Source organism: Vipera berus (assembly GCF_964194415.1).
Source record: "Vipera berus genome assembly, chromosome: 1".
Lineage (NCBI taxonomy): Eukaryota > Metazoa > Chordata > Lepidosauria > Squamata > Viperidae > Vipera > Vipera berus.
This window is the reverse complement of record NC_138202.1, coordinates 360,569,708-360,589,138: the sequence shown is the minus strand read 5'-3', so window position 1 is coordinate 360,589,138 and position 19,431 is coordinate 360,569,708. Positions and strand designations below refer to the sequence as shown.

The 19,431-nt window shown below is 48.2% G+C and overlaps 1 protein-coding gene across 1 annotated transcript in view; it reads right to left on the bottom strand.

Moving 5' to 3' along the window:
- Positions 1–19,431, bottom strand: part of CORO6 (coronin 6) — a 37,765-nt gene that overhangs the window by 1,139 nt on the left and 17,195 nt on the right. The window contains 8 exon segments of the mRNA XM_081338224.1: positions 446–468; positions 471–675; positions 2,207–2,264; positions 3,676–3,821; positions 6,223–6,327; positions 8,220–8,339; positions 12,098–12,279; positions 14,318–14,447. Coding sequence (XP_081194350.1) covers positions 446–468; positions 471–675; positions 2,207–2,264; positions 3,676–3,821; positions 6,223–6,327; positions 8,220–8,339; positions 12,098–12,279; positions 14,318–14,447 — 969 coding nt within the window.

The window sequence follows — 19,431 nt, the reverse complement described above, 5'->3', positions numbered from 1 at the left end:
TCTCTCTCTCTCTCTTTCTCTCTCTCTCTTCTCTCTCTCTCTCTTTCTCTCCGTCTCTCCATCTCTTTCTCTCTCTCTTCTCTCTCTTCTCTCTCTCTCTCTCTCTCTCTCTCTCTCTCTCTCTCTCTTTCTCTCTCTCTCTCTCTTCTCTCTCTCTCTCTCTCTCTCTCCTCTCTCTGTCTCTGTCTCTCTCTCTCTCTTTCTCTCTCTCTCTCTCTCTCTCTCTCTCTTTCTCTCTCTCTCTCTCTCTGTCTCTCTCTCTCTCTCTCTCTCTCTCTTTCTCTCTCTCTCTCTCTCTCTTTCTCTCTCTCTCTCTCTCTCTTTCTCTCTCTCTCTCTCTCTCTCTCTCGTTCTCTCTTCTCTCTCTCTCTCTCTCTCACACACACACACACACACACACACACACACACACACACAACCACACACAAGACGCTCAACCACTCACAGAAAAATTGGCGTCGCAGGCGGGGAGGCCCTCCGGGAGCCGGGCGGGGGCTTGCTGTCCAGGATGTTCTTCTTACTGACTTTGAGCTCGCGGTTCTTGAGGGGGACGTAGCCGTCCCGGAGGGAGACCAGGAGGGGCTCCGCGTCTTTCCCGGCCAGCCATTCCTCCGCCTCCAGGGCCGGCTCGGGGCCAGGCGTATCCGGGTACAAGTCATCCTGGAAGAGGTCCGACTGCCGAGAATGGGGAGAGGGGAGAGGTCAGCGAGGGGTGGGACCCTCCCCAGAAACCCCTCGCCATGTTTCCCCAGTCACCAACCCCCCCTTCACCCCCCAGCCTCCCGGGAGGGTTTGCTCTGCTTTCTAACTCGAATGAGTGAATCCGTGGATCGATGAATGAATCGATGGAAAAGCCGATGAAGCAATCAAGGGACAATTAACAAACTGATAAAGTACTCGATGAAACAGGGATTCAGTGAATCAATCGAGCACAAATCAATGAATCGGTGAATCAACAGAGAACCAATCAATCAACCGAGAGAAAATTGAGAACCAACAATCAATCGAGAACAAATCAGTCAATCAATGCATTCCAAACAAATGAAAGAATCAGTTGAGAACAAATGAATGAATCAATCGAGAGCAAATCAATCAATGAATCAATCAGTTGAGAACAAATCAATGAATCAATCGAGAACAAATCATTCAATCGAGAACAAATCAATCAATCAATCAAGAACAAATCAATCAATGAATCACTCAATTGAGAACAAATCAATCAATTGAGAACAAATCAATCAATCAATCAATGAATTCCGAACAAATAAATGAATCAATCAAGAACAAATGAATGAATCAATCAATTGAGCACAAATCAATGAATCAGTGAATCAATGGAGAACCAATCAATCGAGAGCAAATTGAGAACCAATCTATCGAGAACAAATCAATCAATCAATGAATTCCGAACAAATGAATGAATCAATCAAGAACAAATGAATGAATCAATCAAGAACAAATGAATGAATCAATCAATGAATCAATCGAGAACAAATCAATCGAGAACAAATCAATCAATCAAACAATCAATGAAATCAGAACAAATGAATGAATGAATCAATAGAGAACAAATCAATGAATCAGTCAACAAAATCGAGAATTAATCTATTAATCAATGAATGATGGCCAAATCAAACAGGGGAACTAATCCTTTCGATTTTGATGCCTCTCTTAATTCTATGAAAACCTCAAAATAAACAACTGTGTGGTCGCGCTGCAAAGACACCCCTTCGTGTTTCGTCCTTGGAAGTTGTGTCCCAAGTTAGAAAACTTTAAAATGTGTGAACTTCCACTCCCAGGATTCCCCGGCTAGCGTTCTGGAAATCTTTTGTAATGGCAGTGGGGTTCCAGGGTAAAAGTCTTTCCGCCCCTGGGGGTTCTACCCCATTCAAATGGGCCAAGAGGATGTCATTCTATTTACAGAATACAGAGTGACAGAAGTGGAAGGGACCTTGGAGGTCTTCTAGTCTGACCCCCTGCTCAAACAGGAGAACCTACTCACTACACCGTTCCAGACAACCGACTGTCCAGTTTCTTCTTAAAAGCCTCCGGCGATGGAGCACCCACAGCTTCTGGAGGCAAGCCGTTCCACTGATTGACAAGAGTTAACAGAAGTGGAAGGGACCTCGGAGGTCATCTAGTCCGACCCCCAGCTCAAGCAGGAGACCCTACTACGCCGTTCCAAACCAATTCATTAAAGGCTCACCTTTCGTGGCACGGTCATAACGATGGGCTCGCATTTCCGCTCGTGCAGCTTGTAAAACCTGGGGGGAGGAGGGGAGAGAAGGATGTTATGGGTCTGGGGGCTTCCACAAGCATGAGGTGAGGGCCTGCCCCCCCAAACCCCATCCCTTTGCCCCCCCCCCCGATCTCATAATCCCCTCCTTGCTTCTGAAAGTGCTTGGATCCAGTTTGTTCCAAGCAGGAATGGGGGAAAAACGACTCCTTGAAAGAAAGGGCTGTGGGGTTTTTTTTGACCCTCCCACCCCCTCACTCACTGACACACACACACACACACACACACACACACACACACACACCTGCTGTTTGGGGGGGGGGGTTTGTCTTCTTCGCATCAATCTTGCCCCACGGTTCTCAACCCGGACCACTTTTCAAGACAGGTGTGTTTTTCAGATGAGTTCAAGTGACAACCGCTTTACTTAGTGGTGTGGAGGTGGGGACGTCCATTGTGGCCATAAGTCAAGGACTTGTGGATTGTCACAAGATTGTCCCGAAAGTGCTGCTTTTTCCAGGAGGCAGCTGGTGGTTGTTTTCCTTTTAAGAGGTTTCGCTTCTCATCCCAGAAGCTTCTTCAGGTTCTGACCGGAGGGTGTGGAACAGGAGGACTTATACTCCTTGCAGAGAGCCGGTCCTTTGCCTTCTTTCAGAGAGTCGTTGAGGCTACGTGGAGGTTACCTGTGTCCTTAAGGTCATCTGAATGGTGCAAATGGGTGTGGAGCCTTCTTGGCTACAGGATGTTTTGTGCCCTGTGTCCCTCCTGTAGCCAAGGAGGCTCCACACCCATTTGCACCACTGAAGTGACCTTAAGGACACAGGTAAGCCTCCAAGCGGCCTCAATGACTGTCTAGAAGGATGCAAATGACCAGCTGTCTGCAAGGAGTATAAATCCTTCCCATTGAAGACGTTTTGCTTCTCATCCGAGAAGCATCTTCGGCTCTGATTGCATGGTACGGAATGGAAGGATTTATACTCCTTGCAGAGAGCCGGTCGTTTGCCTTCTTTTAGAGAGTCGTTGAGACCACCTGGAGGTTGACCTGTGTATTTGCGGGTCACCTGAGTGGTGCAAATGGGTGTGGAAGTTCCTTGTAGCAGTTCCAAGAAGTCTCCACACCCATTTGCACCACTCAGGTGACCCCCAAATACACATATAAACCTCCAAGTGGCCTCAACGACTCTCTAAAAGGAGGCAAACGACCGGCTCTCTGCAAGGAGTATAAATCCTCCCATTCCCCCTCCCCCCGTCCACTCAGAGCTGAAGAAGCTTCTGGGATGAGAAGCGAAACGTCTTCAAAGAGAAAGTCCAGTTGCCTCTTGACGAAAGCCCCTTTGGGACAACCCTGACCTGGGGGACGGAGATTGTCACAAGAGCTCTGCCCTGGGGACAGCCCCCCCTCCCTCCGCTCGGATTTCGGCCCCTCGGCCCCGGAGCCTCACCTGGCGATTTCGCACTTGCTGACGTCCAGCCCCCGTTTGGGCATGAAGCCCATCCCCCGCTGGGGCTCCTTGCTGCTGTAGGTGCTCAGGTAGTGGACGTAAGGCGCCTCGTCCGTGATCTCGAAGTAGCGGATGCTGCTGTCCCCCTGTGGGGAAGGAGGCCGGGGTCTCAGTCCGGGGGGGGGCCCCCCACCCACCCCTCCCAGCTCTCTGCCCCAGAGGGAGGGGAGGAAGTTCCTCCCAAGCCAGCCAAGACATTTTGCGAATATCTTCCTTCCTCCTTCCTCCCTCCTTCCCTCTCTCCTTCCTTCCATCCTCCCTCCCACTTCCTCCCTCCCTCCCTCTTTCCTTCCTTCCTTCCATCCTCTCTCCCTCCATCCTTCCCTCTCTCCTTCCTTCTATCCTCCCTCCCTCTTTCTCCCTCCCTCCTTCCTTCTATCCTCTCTCCCTCCCTCTCTTCCTTCCATCCTCCCTCCCTTTCTCCCTCCCTTCTTCTATCCTCCCTCCTTCCTTCCTTCCATCCTCCCTCCCTCCCTCCTATCCTCCCTCCCTCCTTCTCCCTCCCTCCTTCCTTCCTTCCATCCTCTCTCTCCCTCCATCCTTCCTTCTATCCTCCCTCCCTCTTTCTCCCTTCCTCCTTCCTTCCTTCTATCCTCTCTCCCTCCCTCCCTCCTATCCTCCCTCCCTTTTTCTCCCTCCCTCCTTCCTTCTATCCTCTCTCCCTCCCTCTCTTCCTTCCTTCTATCCTCCCTCCCTTTCTCCCTCCCTTCTTCTATCCTCCCTCCTTCCTTCCTTCCATCCTCCCTCCCTCCCTCCCTCCTTCTCCCTCCCTCCTTCCTTCCTTCCATCCTCTCTCTCCCTCCATCCTTCCTTCTATCCTCCCTCCCTCTTTCTCCCTTCCTCCTTCCTTCCTTCTATCCTCTCTCCCTCCCTGCCTCCTATCCTCCCTCCCTTTTTCTCCTTCCCTCCTTCCTTCTATCCTCCCTCCCTTTCTCCCTCCCTTCTTCTATCCTCCCTCCTTCCTTCCTTCCTTCCATCCACCTCCCTCCATTTCCTTCCTTCCCTTTCTCCCTCCCTCTCCCCTTACTTGCTTCTATCCTCCCTCTCTCCTTCCCTCTCTCCTTCCCATCCACCTCTCCCTCCCTCCCTCCCTCCCTCCATTCCCTTTATCCTCCCTCCATTACCTTCCTTCCATCCATCCACCCACCCTCTTCCTTCCATCCTTTCCTTCCTTCGTCCCACCCACCCCCTGCCTCCTCCTCCCTTCCATCCTTCTTTTTCTCCTTCCCCCCTCCTCCCTCCCTTCCCTCCTCCCTCCCTCCCTTCCCTCCTCCCTCCCTCCCTCCCTCCCTCTCTTCCTTTCTTCCTTTCCTTCCTGGGCAGCTGTCCAGATCCAAGAGCAGAGAAGGGCATCCGGTGGGGGAAAGCGTGCTCACACAAAGCTCCCGTCTGCAGTGCTTAACAGGTGTGCGAGAAGAGGCTTTGAGAGTGCACGGACGCTCACCCCCGTCTCTTGGCAACTCTTTCACGGGTGTGCAAAAAGTTGCTTGAGAGGGCAAGGGTGCACACACACACCCTCATCCCTTTGCAACTCCTGAACGCGGGTGTAAAACAGTGCTTTGAAGAGCACACAGATACTCACACACGCCCTCTCTTTGCAACTCCTTCACGAGTGTGCCAAACATTGCCCTGAGATGCGCATGGATGCGCGCACCCCATCTCTTTACTCCCTCATGAGTGTGCAAATCAGAGCTTGGAGATTGCATGGATGTGGGCACGCCCCACCCATCTGCAACTCTTAAGGGAGCCGGCTCACCCACGGGCGCACCAAAGTTTAATTGACTTTTTTTGCACATTCCTGTGTTCTTCAAACTCTGTTTGCGCACCAAAAGCACCTTTTCGCCTTCTGAATCTGAAAGGGGAAGCACAGGGTCCCGTCCCCCCCGAGGAATAATGCTCCCCCTCGCTGGGTGCCCCCTATTCTGTGATACACCCCCCCAAAAAAAAACCCATCACCCCTGCAAGTTGCATTTATGAGCGATTCTGGATAAGCAAAATTACAACGAAGCTGCAGCGGGCAAGGATGATGGGACTTGGGGTCCAACCTCTTTGGAGGACGCAGGCCGAATTGGGTGGCTCCGAATTCAAAATCCACCCCTGCCCCCCCCCCCCATTTGTCATTTGCCTCTCTTGGCGGGATTCCTTCAGAAATAACTGGATGTTTTGGTCCCCGCGTTTCGAGAAGCACAACGTTCCAGGAATGAGACTGATTTCCGTTGTGTGTGTGTGTTGTTGTTGTTGTTGTAAAAGTTACACAGGTCCCACCCACCCGGATCTCAGCTCTGCAGGGCGTGTTAAGAAAGGAAAGGTAGCAGAGGAGGGAAGAGGTGAAGGCCGACCTTTGGCGCCAAGATTTAAAAGTATGCGGAAGTGGTTGGCTGGAGAGGGGAACTGACAGAGGGGTGTGTGTGTGGGGGGGGGGGGTTCTGGCTATCCCACTCCCCAAATCCCTGGGGGAAAGTTAAACTTCCTCCCCTGTTGACCTACCTTTCCGCACAGGTAGACTATGCTGGAATCAGGGTCGTAAAAGGGCAGGAGAACCCCGTTGCTGGTGTCCATCTCCTGCAGGGCGATGGGCTCCTCAAAGTTCTTCTGCAAAGCCAGGAAAGGAGTCAGGAACCCCCCCCCCCGACACTCCAAGACCCATGTTTACACAGCTGGGGGAGGACCCAGGCTGAAAACTCCCCCTCCAGCCCCCCCCCCAATTCCAACCCCTGGATTCATCCAGGATGATGATGATGTCAGTTTTAGCCCAAACCCTCCCGAAGGGCCACATCCTTGGCCTATCCTGAGGAATGGAACCGAGGGATTCCCCCAGAGGACATCTAGTCTGACCTCTCCCTGATCTCCCTCCTCTTCGCCTCATGCATTCTAACACGCCTCTCCTCCCTCAGCTGAGCTGCAGTGCCCCATGGGCTACGCCAGGGGGAATTCTGGGAGTTGAAGTCCACAGGTCTTAAAAGTAGCCAAGATTGAAGACCCCCTGGGCTGCACAGACTACAGCAGGGGTCTTCCAACTTGGCCCTTTTATGACGTGTGGATTTCAACTCCCAGGATTCCTCAACCAGGCACAATTCCTCAATTCTGGGAGATGAAGTCCACACGTCATAAAAGGGCCATGTTGGAAGACCCCTGTCTTAAAGCATCCTGGCTGAGGAATTCTGGGAGTTGAAGTCCACACGTCCTAAAAGGGCCATGTTGGAAGACCCCTGTCTTAAAGCATCCTGGCTGAGGAATTCTGGGAGTTGAGGTCCACATGTCCTAAAAGGGCCAGGTTGGAAGACCCTTGTCTTAAAGCATCCTGGCTGAGGAATTCTGGGAGTTGAAGTTCACACGTCATAAAAGGGCCAAGTCGGAAGATTCCTGGATTCCTAGTCCATTTCTAGCCCCCCCCCCATTTTAGAATGCCCCCATCCTCTTTTTTGCAGCCCCCTGCCCAGGAACACAGCACACCCCCATGCTTCCCTCCATCCTTCCTCCACCCCAGAAATCCACAGCAATCGGACTCTGGGAACCGGGCATTGTCCAGGGATGGACTGAGCAGTCAGAACTGGAAGTCAAATCAACTTGAAGCCCAAGCCTTGGTGACCTCTTCAACTTCCCAGTTAAGCTTTTTTGGCCCTGGGATCACCTGGTGGCCTCCCATCCAAATGTTAACTGCTGAAGCCTGTGGAGTCAAGGTGGGTGAGGTGGTGCCCTCTGGTGAGCAATCAGAATCCTGCAGCTGTTAAATTAGTCACACGGTTGTCAAGTGAATCCAGCATCCCCCGATGGACTTTGCTTGTCAGAAGGTCGCAAAAGGGGATCACGTCACCCCCCCCCCGGGACGCGGCGACCATCATAAATATGTGTGTGTGTGTGTGTGTTGTGTTAATTCTGTCTCTGTGTAAAAATTTATGCCTCAGGATCTTTGTAGCACTGACTTTCATGGGGATCTCTTTGTTTCTGTGTCCGTGTGTGCGTGTGTGTGTGTGTGTGTGTGCAAATTCGATGCTCAGTCTCAGGATCTTTGTGGAACAGACTTCCATGGGGTTCGGTTTGTGTGTGTCTGTGTGTAAATTTGTAAGTTTCATGCTCAGCCTCATGATCTTTCTAGCACAGACTTCCATGGGTATCTGCTGTGGTGTCTGTGTGTAGATGTGTGTGTAAATTCGATGCTCAGTCTCACAATCTTCGTAGCACAGACTTCCATGGGTGTCTGTTTGTGTGTGCCTGTGTGTGTAAATTCGATGCTCAGTCTCAGGATCTTTGCAGGACCGACTCATGGCGTGTGCATGCATGTGCACGCGTGTTCTGGACTTGGTGCATGTGGGAACGCCCACCCCCTTGCTCCTGCCTGTGGGCGTCCATCCTCCTGCGACGTCCCCTGCCCGAATGTGGCCCCTGGCCTGCCCCCCAGAAACAGGAGGGGGAGTTGGGCAGGGCAATGCCCAGGTTCCCAGATGTGGGTCCGGGTGGGGGTCCACACCATGCAGCCCTACTACCGGGTCCCAGAGTCCCAGCTCCCGCTGGCTCATGCGGGTGAACCCCGTGGTGAAGATCTGTCCTTCGCGGGTAAAGATGGCGCGCATGGGCCTCATCCCTTCGTGAGCCGCCAACCTCTCCTGGCAGACGGGAAAGAGAGCGTTACGGGGCCGGCCGGGGCACAGAGAAGCTGGCTGGCCAGAGGGGCAAAGAAGAGGAAAGGCCAGGGGCACACACACACACACACCTCCCCTCAAGCCAAAATTGGGCAACTATGGCAACTTTATGATTTGTGGACTTCAACTCCCAGAATTCCTGAGCCAGCCAGCTCAGGAATTCTGGGAGTTAAAGTCTACCTATCTTAAAGCATGCCAGGTGGGGAATTCTGGGAGTTGAAGTCTACCTATCTTAAAGCATGCCAAGGGGGGAATTCTGGGAGTGGAAGTTCACTTATCTTAAAGCATGCCGGCTGGGGAATTCTGGGAGTTGAACTGTATTTGCTAGCTCTGTATTTACTGTAATGTAAGCTGCCCAGAGTTGCTTTGGACAACAAAATGGGCAGCATGTCAAATTTAAGAAGTACCATGAAGTAAAATAAAGTAATAAAATACAAGGTGAAAAAAAAAGAATTTATAACATAATATAAAATAAATAAGATATAAAAAATAATGATAAAATGAGATGAAATAAAACGAAATGAAATAGAGTAAATAAAACATATGACATCAAACGAATGAATAAATAATAATAGTAAAACATAAAACAAACGAAGCGTAAACAAGATAAGGCATCGAAACAGAAAACAAACTACAAAAATAAAATGAAATGAAACATCTAATAACCAAATGAATAAAACGCAAAATAAAACAATAAAGCAAAATGTAAAACAAAGCAAGAAATTAAATTATAAAATAAAACATAATAAAATAAAAAACCATGAAATAAAATAATAATAATTAATAATTAATAATAATAATAATAATAATAATAATAATAATAATAATAATAATAATAATAATAATAATAATAATAATAATAATAATAATAATAATAATGTAAAAGGAGAGATGCCCTGGCCATTTTTGCAGTTCTATTTTTTGTAGGTTGAGCAAATGGCTGTCCTCTCTTGACCTGTACCCCCACCTAGAATTCGGGGGGGATCCCCCTTTGCTTTCGGCCACCTTTCTGCTCCTCTTCTCCTCCTGTGGAGTCAAAGGTCAAGATATCCTTGCGTAGCCCCCCATGCACCCCTTCTTCTCCACCCCCCACCCCAGAGACCTCAGGCGTGGGCTGCCCCAGTGGACGCCCGCCGTCCATACCAAATCCCAGAGGGCCAGCTGCCGCTCGCTCATCTTGCTGAAGCCGGTGGTGAAGACGCGGCCATCGGCCAGAAAGATGGCCCGGACGGGGCGCGCCCCCTCGTGGGGCTTGAGGGTCTCCTGGGGGCAACAGTTAGTGGGTTAGATCACACAGACACGGCAACCACAAAGCATTCGTACGGTGTTTCTCAACCTCATCCCCTTTAACATGGGTGGACTTTAATTCCCAGAATTCCCCCTGGCTGGCTGGGGAATCCTGGGAGTTGAAGTCCACAGGTCTTAAAAGAGGGGTCTTCCAACTTGGCCCTTTGATGACTGGTGGACTTCAACTCCCAGAATTCCTCAGCCAGGATGCTTGAAGACAGGCATGCGTGCCTGGCTGAGGAATTCTGGGAGCTGAAGTCTACCAGTCATAAAAGGGCCAAGTTGGAAGACCCCTGTCTCAAAGCATCCTGGCTGAGGAATTCTGGGTGTTGAAGTCCACAAGTCATTAAAGGGCCAAATTGGAAGACCCCTGTCTTAAACGTTCCAAGGTTGCACATCTCTAGTGTAGCCCATGGGGCACTGCAGCTCAGCTGAGGGGGAGAGGCGTGTTAGAATGCATGAGGCAAAGGGGAGGGAGATCAGGGAGAGGTCAGACTAGATGTCCTCTGGGGGGAATACCTCGATTCCATTCCTCGGGATAGGCCCAGGATGTGGCCCTTCAGGAGGGTTTGGGTTAAAACTGACATCAGCATCATCATCCAGGGGTTGGAATTGTGGGGGGTGGGGGGCTGGAGGGGGAGTTGTCAGCCTGGGTCCTCCCCCAGCTGTGTGCACATGGGTCTTGGAGTGTCTGGGGGGCGCGGGGGCGGGTCCTGACTCCTTTCCTGGCTTTGCAGAAGAACTTTGGAGCCCATCGCCCTGCAGGAGATGGACACCAGCAACGGGGTTCTCCTGCCCTTTTAAGACCCTGATTCCAGCATAGTCTACCTGTGTGGTAGACTAGAGAATTCTGGGAGTTGAAGTCCACCCCTCTTAAAGTGGATGAGGTTGAGAAAACACCGTAGATTAAACCATTTAGTAGAGGTCAGTCACCCCAAAAGAAAGTGGACACCCTTTAATGGTACGGACGCCTGCCAGGCGCTTCACCAGTGGGACTGAAGCTCCTGTCTACCTCGGAGAAAGGGAGCAGCCATACAGATGGGGAAGATGGGAATTGTAGTCCAATTCATTTGTTTGGACAAGAGGATTCAACCAAGCCGGGGTGGAGCACAGCTTGATTTTATTCCTGAAAGTGAGGTTATTTCTGTGCCGATTCGGACAGTGGCGCCCGAGTTTACTGTTGAATTTAGCACGTCTGGCAGGGATGGTTATAGGCAGGGAGTCAAAAAAGGCAAGATGGCGGCTGCCACCAAGCAAAGGGACCCCCTCCCCCTTTTCTTTGAGGGAGTTCTCCTTGCACATAAAGTGCCTTGAGTTGTGTTGTTTTGGTTGCCATCTTGACTTTTCTGACCTCTGAGAAAGGTCTGGACTGTCCATTTAATCCCGTCACCAGCAGAATAAGATCAAACTAGGATCAAAATAAGCCAGCAGAGTCACCAGGATCAGTAAAATACAGAATTCTCCACCCAAGCTGGGAGAATGAAGTTAACTAAACAGCTTGAGAGAGTCATTCCCCAGCAGCTGCAGTGCCTTTATTTCCAAATGTTATCTGGGAAATCAGAGAGTTGGCTTGGAGTATCCACAGAGAAGCTGGGCGATTCTGGGAGTGGAAGCCCACCCCTCTTAAAGCATGCCGGCTGGGGGATTCTGGGAGTGGAAGCCCACCCCTCTTAAAGCAGGCTGGCTGGGGAATTCTAGGAATTAATGTCCTCCCTTCTTAGAGCAAGCTGGCTGGGGGATTCTGGGAGTGGAAGTCCACCCCTCTCAAAGCCTGCTGGCTGGGGATTCTGGGAGCGGAAGTCCATCCCTTTTAAGGTTGGAAACACTGGTCTGAACCACCCAGAGCAGGGGTAGGCCACCTTGGCTCTTTGATGACTCGTGGACTTCAACTCCCAGAATTCCTGAGCCAGCCACGCTGAGGAGAAATGGAGAGGTTTCCAAGCTGAGCCACACTAGCTGAGGAATTCTGGGAGTTGAAGTCCACAAGGCATGAAGGGGCCATAGTTCCCCCATGCTGGCTCAGGAATTCTGGGAGTTGAAGTCCACAAGTCATAAAGGGGGCCATAGTTCCCCCATGCTGGCTCAGGAATTCTGGGAGTTGAAGTCTGCAAGTCATGAAGGGGCCATAGTTCCCCATGCTGGCTCAGGAATTCTGGGAGTTGAAGTCTGCAAGTCATGAAGGGGCCATAGTTCCCCCATTCTGGCTCAGGAATTCTGAGAGTGGAAGTCCACGAGTCATGAAGGGGTCATAGTTCCCCCATGCTGGTTCAGGAATTCTGGGCGTTGAAGTCCATGAGTCATAAAAGAGCCAAGGTTGCCTACCTCTGACCCAGAGGATGCCAAACGAAGGAAGAAAAACTCGCCTCTACCCCACATGCTGGGGGCAGGTAAGGCAGTCCCCACCACCACCCACCACCCCGGTCGGTCTGACTCACAGCCACAACCAGGTGCTGCCGGGGGTCGATGATGCGCAGGTGCTTGTCCTTGCAAGTGGTCACAATCTGGCTGCCGTTGCGGTTCCAGCACACGTTGTAAATGACATCCGTGTGCAGGTCGTCCAGCGTCAGCAGTGCCTCCCCGGTGCCCACGTTCCACAGCATGATCACGTTGTCCCCCCCTGTTCAGAGAGGCCATCAGGACACAGTAAAAGGACCCCGGCCTCCCAACCCCCCCACCCCCTTCACCGTCCCATTTCAGGTAGTCCTCAACTTACGACCGCAATCGAGCCCGACCTTTCTGATGCTAAGTGAAACAGCTGTGAAGTGGGTTGTGCCCCATTTTGCCACCTTCCTTGCCAGGGCTGTTAAGTGAACCCCTGCAGTTTTTTAAGTTAATAACACGGTCCTTAAGTGAATATGCCTCCCCCCCACACCCCCGATTGACTTTGTCAGAAGGTTGCAAAAGAGGATCGCCTATCCCCGGGACCGTCATAAGTACGAGTCAGTTACTCAAGCGTGTGAATTTTGACCACATAACCCACGGGGATGTTGCAATGGCCGTGTGAAAAATGATCATAAATGGCTTTTTTTTCAGTGCCGTTGTATAATAATAATAATAAAGTTGGAAGGGACCTTGGAGGTCATCTAGTCCAACCCCCTGCTCAGGCAGGAAACCCTATACCATTTCGGACAAATGGCTGTCCAGTCTCTTCTTAAAAACTTCCAGTGTTGAAGCATTCACAGCTTCTTGAGGCAGGTTGTTCCACTGGTTAATTGTTCTCACTGTCAGGAAGTTTCTCCTTAGTTCTAGGTTGCTTCTCTCCTTGGTTAGTTTCCATCCGTTGTAACTTGAATGGTCACTAAACAAATCGTTGTAAGCCGAGCACTGCCTGTAATTTCGCCTCATTGCTCCAACCAGAGCAGGACGCGTTCATTCCTGTTGTGAGTTGAGTGTGCATTTTAATTTTAGTCTGTATACTTATATTAGGTGCTTTTCATATTTTGGTGTGCTAAGCCACCCAGAGTCCCTTCAAAACCAGAGGAACAGCAGGTAAATTTTGTAACAACAATAACAACAAAAATAATGATGATGGTGGCTGGCTATTAACCGTCCACTTTCCCCAGCCGAAGAGGAGGTTGCTTCGGCCTCTCACGTAACCAAAATGAAGCTGCAAAAACAGAAGGCGTGCAGGAACACTGGGAGCCATCCGGGAGAGAGAAGGGAAAATTTGGGCAGTTTTTAAGGCCAGGCTGGCTGGGGGATTCTGGGAGTTGTAGTCCACCCATCGTCAAGTGGCCCAGGTCGAGAAATTCTGGACTAAGGATGGGTGCTCCATCATTGGGGCTTTTTAAAGAAGGGATCAGACAGCCATTGGTCTCTAGAATGATATAGGACCTCCTGCTTGAGCAGGGGGTTGGACTAGATGACCTCCAACGTCCCTTCCAACTCCATTATTGCGTGTTCTGATTATCTTTAAGATCCTGCCCAGGTCACATCTGGAAAGATTTATTATGGGCTTTATGATGCTATATTTACCCCTTGCCCATTAGTCATGATATATTTTTGTAGGGTTGTTAGTTTTCCCCCCTGTGTATTGTGTGTTTGTGTTGTCCAACGCCAAGAATCACCCCGCCTGAGTCGAGCAGCCTTATAAATCCTGAATCCATCCATCCACCCATTCAATAAAAATTAAAAATAGATAAGCAGACTAAGTGACTGCAATTTTTCTAAGTTGGGAAAGGAGGAGGAAAGCCCGGCCAAATTAACCTGGGAAGACTCAAGACGGTCTTTTTCCTTAAAGGAAGGAGTTAAGATTCTAGTCCCTATTGAATTCCAGGCGGGGGACTCAGACAGCCATTCCTGATGATGCTTCCAAGGCAAAAGCATTCAGCTTCCTACTTACATACCCCACGTAGATTGGTGTTTCTCAACAAGACAACTCTAAGGTGCGTGGACTTCAACTCCCAGCTTTGGGATCTGGCTGGGGAATTCTGGGAGTTGAAGTCCACACATATTTCAGTTGCCAAAGTTGAGATAGAGCATTCTTTATGCGTGGACGTCAACTCCCAGAATCCTTTGCAATGACTGTGCTGGCTGGGGAATTCTGGGAGTTGAATTCTACCCATCTTAAAGGTTGCTGAGGTTGAGAAACACTGGGTTTCCCCGAGGAACTGCATCCCAACGGGGGTCCCCAGGGTGGGTGGAGAGGGTCTTACCTGCGCTGAGTAAAACGTTGCGGGCCGTGGGGTGCCAGGTTAGGATGCCCACCCGCTTGGAATGCCCTTCTAGGGTCACCACCGGCTCTGTCAGGTTCCGCATGGGCAGGAAATCCGGAATCTGCCAGACCTGGAGGGAGAGAAAAGGGTCTTCGGGTCAAGTGAGAACTTGGCTAAAAGTCGCCAAAAACTAACCAAGGAGAGAAGCAACCTTAGGACTAAGGAGGAATTTCCCGACAGTGAGAACGATTAACCAGTGGAACTCCTTGCCTCCAGAAGCGGTGAATGCTCCAGCACTGGACGTTTTTAAGAAGAGACTGAAATGATATAGGGTTTCCTGACGGAGGAAGGGGTTGGACTAGATGACCTCCAAGGTCCCTTCCGACTTTATTATTAGTAACAACCTGCCTCCAGAAGCGGTGAATGCTCCAACACTGGAAGTTTTTAAGAAGAGACTGGACAGCCATTGGTCTGAAATGACATAGGGTTTCCTGCCTGAGCAGGGGGTTGAACTAGATGACCTCCAAGGTCCCTCCCTCCCTCCCTCCCTTCCTCCTCCTCCTCCTCCTCCTCCTGCTCCTCCTCCTCCTCCTCCTCCTCCGTCAAGGATGGAAACTAATCAAGGAGAGAAGCAACCGAGAACTAAGGAGGAATTTCCTGAGTGTTAGAACAATTAACCAGTGGAACTCCTTGCCTCCAGAAGCTGTGAATGCTCCAACATTGGAAGTTTTTAAGAAGAGACTGGACAGCCATTTGTCTGAAATGGTATACGGTTTCCTGCCTGAGCAGGGGGTTGGACTAGATGACCTCCAAGGTCCCTTCCATCATCATCGTCATCGTCGTCGTTGTATTGTTGTTGTTATTGTTGTTGTAACAACAGACAGGTTAAGTCCCAATTGATCCCAAAACTTTGATGGCTAAGCCAGGCAGTGGTTAAGTGAGTTTTGCCCCATTTTATGAGCGTTGTTAAGTGAGTCACTGCAGTTGTTAAGTCAGTAACACGGTTGTTAAGTGAGTCTGATTTCCCCACTTTGCTTATCAGAAGGTGGCCCCAGGACACTGCGACCGTCATAACTACGAGTCAGTTGCCCCTCGTTCTGAATCTTGATCACGTGACCACGGGGATGCCACAATGGTCGTAAGGGTGAAAAACGGCCATAAGTCACCTGTTTCACGGCTGCTGTAACTTCACTCACTGAATCAATGGCTGTAAATCAAGGACTCCCCGTATAAAGGATAACAACATCCAATATAAAATTAAATCAAATCATAAAATAAAATCATAAAAGAATAAATAATATTAAAATGTAAAATCAAATGAAATAAAGTGGAATAAAGTCAAACCATAAAATAAAATATAAAATCAAAATTTTTTTTATAAAATCAAATAACAAAATAAAAGAAAATAGAAAAAAGTAAAATCAAATAAGATCAATAAAATCATAAAAAATCAAATAAAATCAGTAAAATAAAATCAATAATAAAATACAATAAAATCAAATGTAAAATAAGATATATAAAGTAAAAAAATCAAATAAAATCAATAAAATAAAATACAATAAAATAAAAAAAATCAAATAAGATCAATAAAATCATAAAAAATCAAAACAAAATCAATAAAATAAAATCAGTCATAAAATACAATAAAATCAAATGTAAAATAAGATATATAAAATAAAATAATAAGATAAAATCAATAAAATAATAAAAAATAAATACAATACAATAAAATAATAAAAAATAAATACAATAAAATAATAATAAAATAAAATAAACCACCAACAGCTCTTAAAAAAACAATCCATGGGCAGCAGATAACCTCCACCCCTTGAACAGGCCTTCCTGAAGGCCAGCAGTGAAATGATCAGCCCGCTTTCCTGAGGCAGGGAGTTCCAAAGTCACAAGAAATCCTTTTCTGCTCTCTTAACCCAGAGCTTCTACATACACGGAAGCTGACAATGGCCTCATTCCCCACAAACATTCCTTCGGCAGATTTCGCACCCCTGCCCATAGCGCAAGCTTTGCCCATCCCCAGAAAGCCTGATTGCATCCCAGTTTCTTTTGTTAAGATGCCACAGAAGCGTCAAGATGAGCCCCAGGCCGGATGCCCCTTCAAGAAGGGTCCGTGCAACATTAGGAACGCGGTTACTCTTTGCTTATCCCACTCGCTACGATCCTGAGATCACTTGGTAGCCTCCGCTCCAATCCCCCTGATCCTGCTTAGCTTATCCGGAGTTAGCAGGGTGAGGCCATCCGCATCACATGCAGATAAAAATAGAAATATATCAGCAGCTGTTTTGATTTTTTTCCCCCACCTTTTCTTCACACCTGGAGTTGCGAAACAGACCGGACCCCTTGCCTGTACCTCTGAGTCTCTTCTGCCCCAATTAAAAAAAAAATTACTTAATCTTTTTTCAATATTTGAGCGTGGCCCTCCTGCTCATTTGCCAGAAAGAGAGCTGCAGCGCGGCTGGGGACTTGAACTCCGGTTTCAGAGGGTGGGGCCAGCCTGCTGCCCCTCAGACCCATCAGGAATTCGGGTGTTGGACACCCAGCACATCAGAACATGGGAACTAACTGAGGTTTGAAGAAGACGCTTCAGACCGTGACCAAATTTATGCTGGGGAATTCTGGGAGATGACGTCCACCCATCTTAAAGGAAGCTGATTGGGGGATTCTGGGAGTTGAAGTCCTCCCCTCTTAAAGCCTGCTGGCTAGGGAATTCTGGGAGATGAAGAACACCCCTCTTAAAGCATGCTGGCTGGGGGATTATGGGAGTTGAAGTCCACCCCTCTTAAAGCAGGCTGGCTGGGGGATTATGGGATTTGAAGTCCTCCCCTCTTAAAGCAGGCTGGCTGGGGGATTATGGGAGTTGAAGTCCACCCCTCTTAAAGCATGCTGGCTGGGGGATTCTGGGAATGGAAGTCCACCCCTTTTAAAGCATGCTGGCTGGGGGATTATGGGAGTTGAAGTCCTCCCCTCTTAAAGCAGGTTGGCTGGGGGATTATGGGAGTTGAAGTTCACCCCTCTTAAAGCAGGCTGGCTGGGGGATTCTGGGAGTTGAAGTCCTCCCCTCTTAAATCAGGTTGGCTGGGGGATTATGGGAGTTGAAGTCCACCCCTCTTAAAGCAGGCTGGCTGGGGGATTCTGGGAGTGGAAGTCCACCCCTCTTAAAGCATGCCGGCTGGGGGATTATGGGAGTTGAAGTCCTCCTGTCTTAAAGCACAGTGGCTGAGGAATTCTGGGACTGGAAGTCCAGCCATGTTAAGATTGCCATGGCTGAGAACCCCACCCCACCCTTGTGAGACAGCTGTGTCCTTAGAAAAGTTCAATTCTCACATGTCCCATCCTTTTAAGTGCCTCCGTCAACAGTTGTGCTGGTGGCACAACAAAATCTGAGTGGGGCTGGGGTAGCTTTGAACATGTGTGCCCCCCACCCCCAGGGTGCTGTTTCCAGCAAAGACACTTTTCCATCCCAGCCAAAGTGTTTGCTCTTGGCACAAAGGAAGAGGGGGAAGTGCGCCAGTGTGTGTGTGTGTGTGTGTGTGTGTGTGTGTGTGTGTAGCTGCCCATCCCATCCTCCTCTTGGCCTATGGCACGGAAGGCTCTATTCTTAGGTGCTGACTCCCGGCTGCTATAATTAGCCCCAAATGCTGCCTCATGGCCCCGGAAAAGATGCCAGCTTCCCGCCAGGGCCTGCAGTCCGAAGCCCACCCCTTGGCCAGCTGACCCCACGGAGGGGAAATGGTTCCTCTCTCCTTTGGTGCCAACGGAGAAGGGGGCAGCGGATGGGACGCCTTGGACCCACCACATTGGACACTGAGGACAATTAACCAGTGGAACAGAAGTTGCCACCAGAAATCGTGAGTGCTCTATCCTTGGAGGATTTTAAGAAGAGGCAGGACAGTCACTTCTCTGAGATGGTCTAGGTTCTCTTGGGTGAGCAGGGGGCTGGACTAGAAGACCTCCAAGGTCCCTTCCAGATTCTATTCTATTCTATTCTATTCCATTCCATTCCATTCCATTCCATTCCATTCCCTATTCTATTCTATTCTATTCTATTCTATTCTATTCTATTCTATTCTCTATTTTCTATTCTATTCCATTCTATTCTATTCTATTCCATTCCATATATTCTATTCTATTCTATTCTATTCTATTCTATTCTATTCTATTCTATTCTATTCTATTCTATTCTATTTTCTATTCCATTCTATTCTATTCTATTCCATTCTATTCTATTCTATTCCATTCCATTCCATATATTCTATTCTATTCTATTCTATTCTATTCTATTCTATTCTATTCTATTCTATTCTATTCTATTCTATTCTATTCTATTCCATTCCATTCCATATTTTCTATTCTATTCTATTCTATTCTATTCTATTCTATTCTATTCTATTCTATTCTATTCTATTCCATTCCATTCCATTCCATTCCATTCCATATTTTCTATTCTATTCTATTCTATTCTATTCTATTCTATTCTATTCTATTCTATTCTATTCTATTCTATTCTATTCTATTCTATTCTATTCTATTCTATTCTATTTTCTATTCCATTCTATTCTATTCTATTCTATTCTATTCTATTCTATTCTATTCTATTCTATTCTATTCTATTCTATTCTATTCTATTCTATTCCATTCCATTCCATTCCATTCCATATTTTCTATTCTATTCTATTCTATTCTATTCTATTCTATTCTATTCTATTCTATTCTATTCTATTCTATTCTATTCTATTCTATTCTATTCTATTCTATTCTATTCCATTCCATATTTTCTATTCTATTCTATTCTATTCTATTCTATTCTATTCTATTCTATTCTATTCTATTCTATTCTATTCTATTCTATTCCATTCCATTCCATTCCATTCCATTCCATTCCATTCCATATTTTCTATTCTATTCTATTCTATTCTATTCTATTCTATTCTATTCTATTCTATTCTATTCTATTCTATTCTATTCTATTCTATTCTATTCTATTCTATTCTATTCTATTCTATTCTATTCTACCCCCTTTCAGGGCTGACTAACTGCTTCTGATGTTCTGCAGTGCTAGGACGGTGCCCGGCTGCCCCTGCAGTGCTTGGACAAATTCC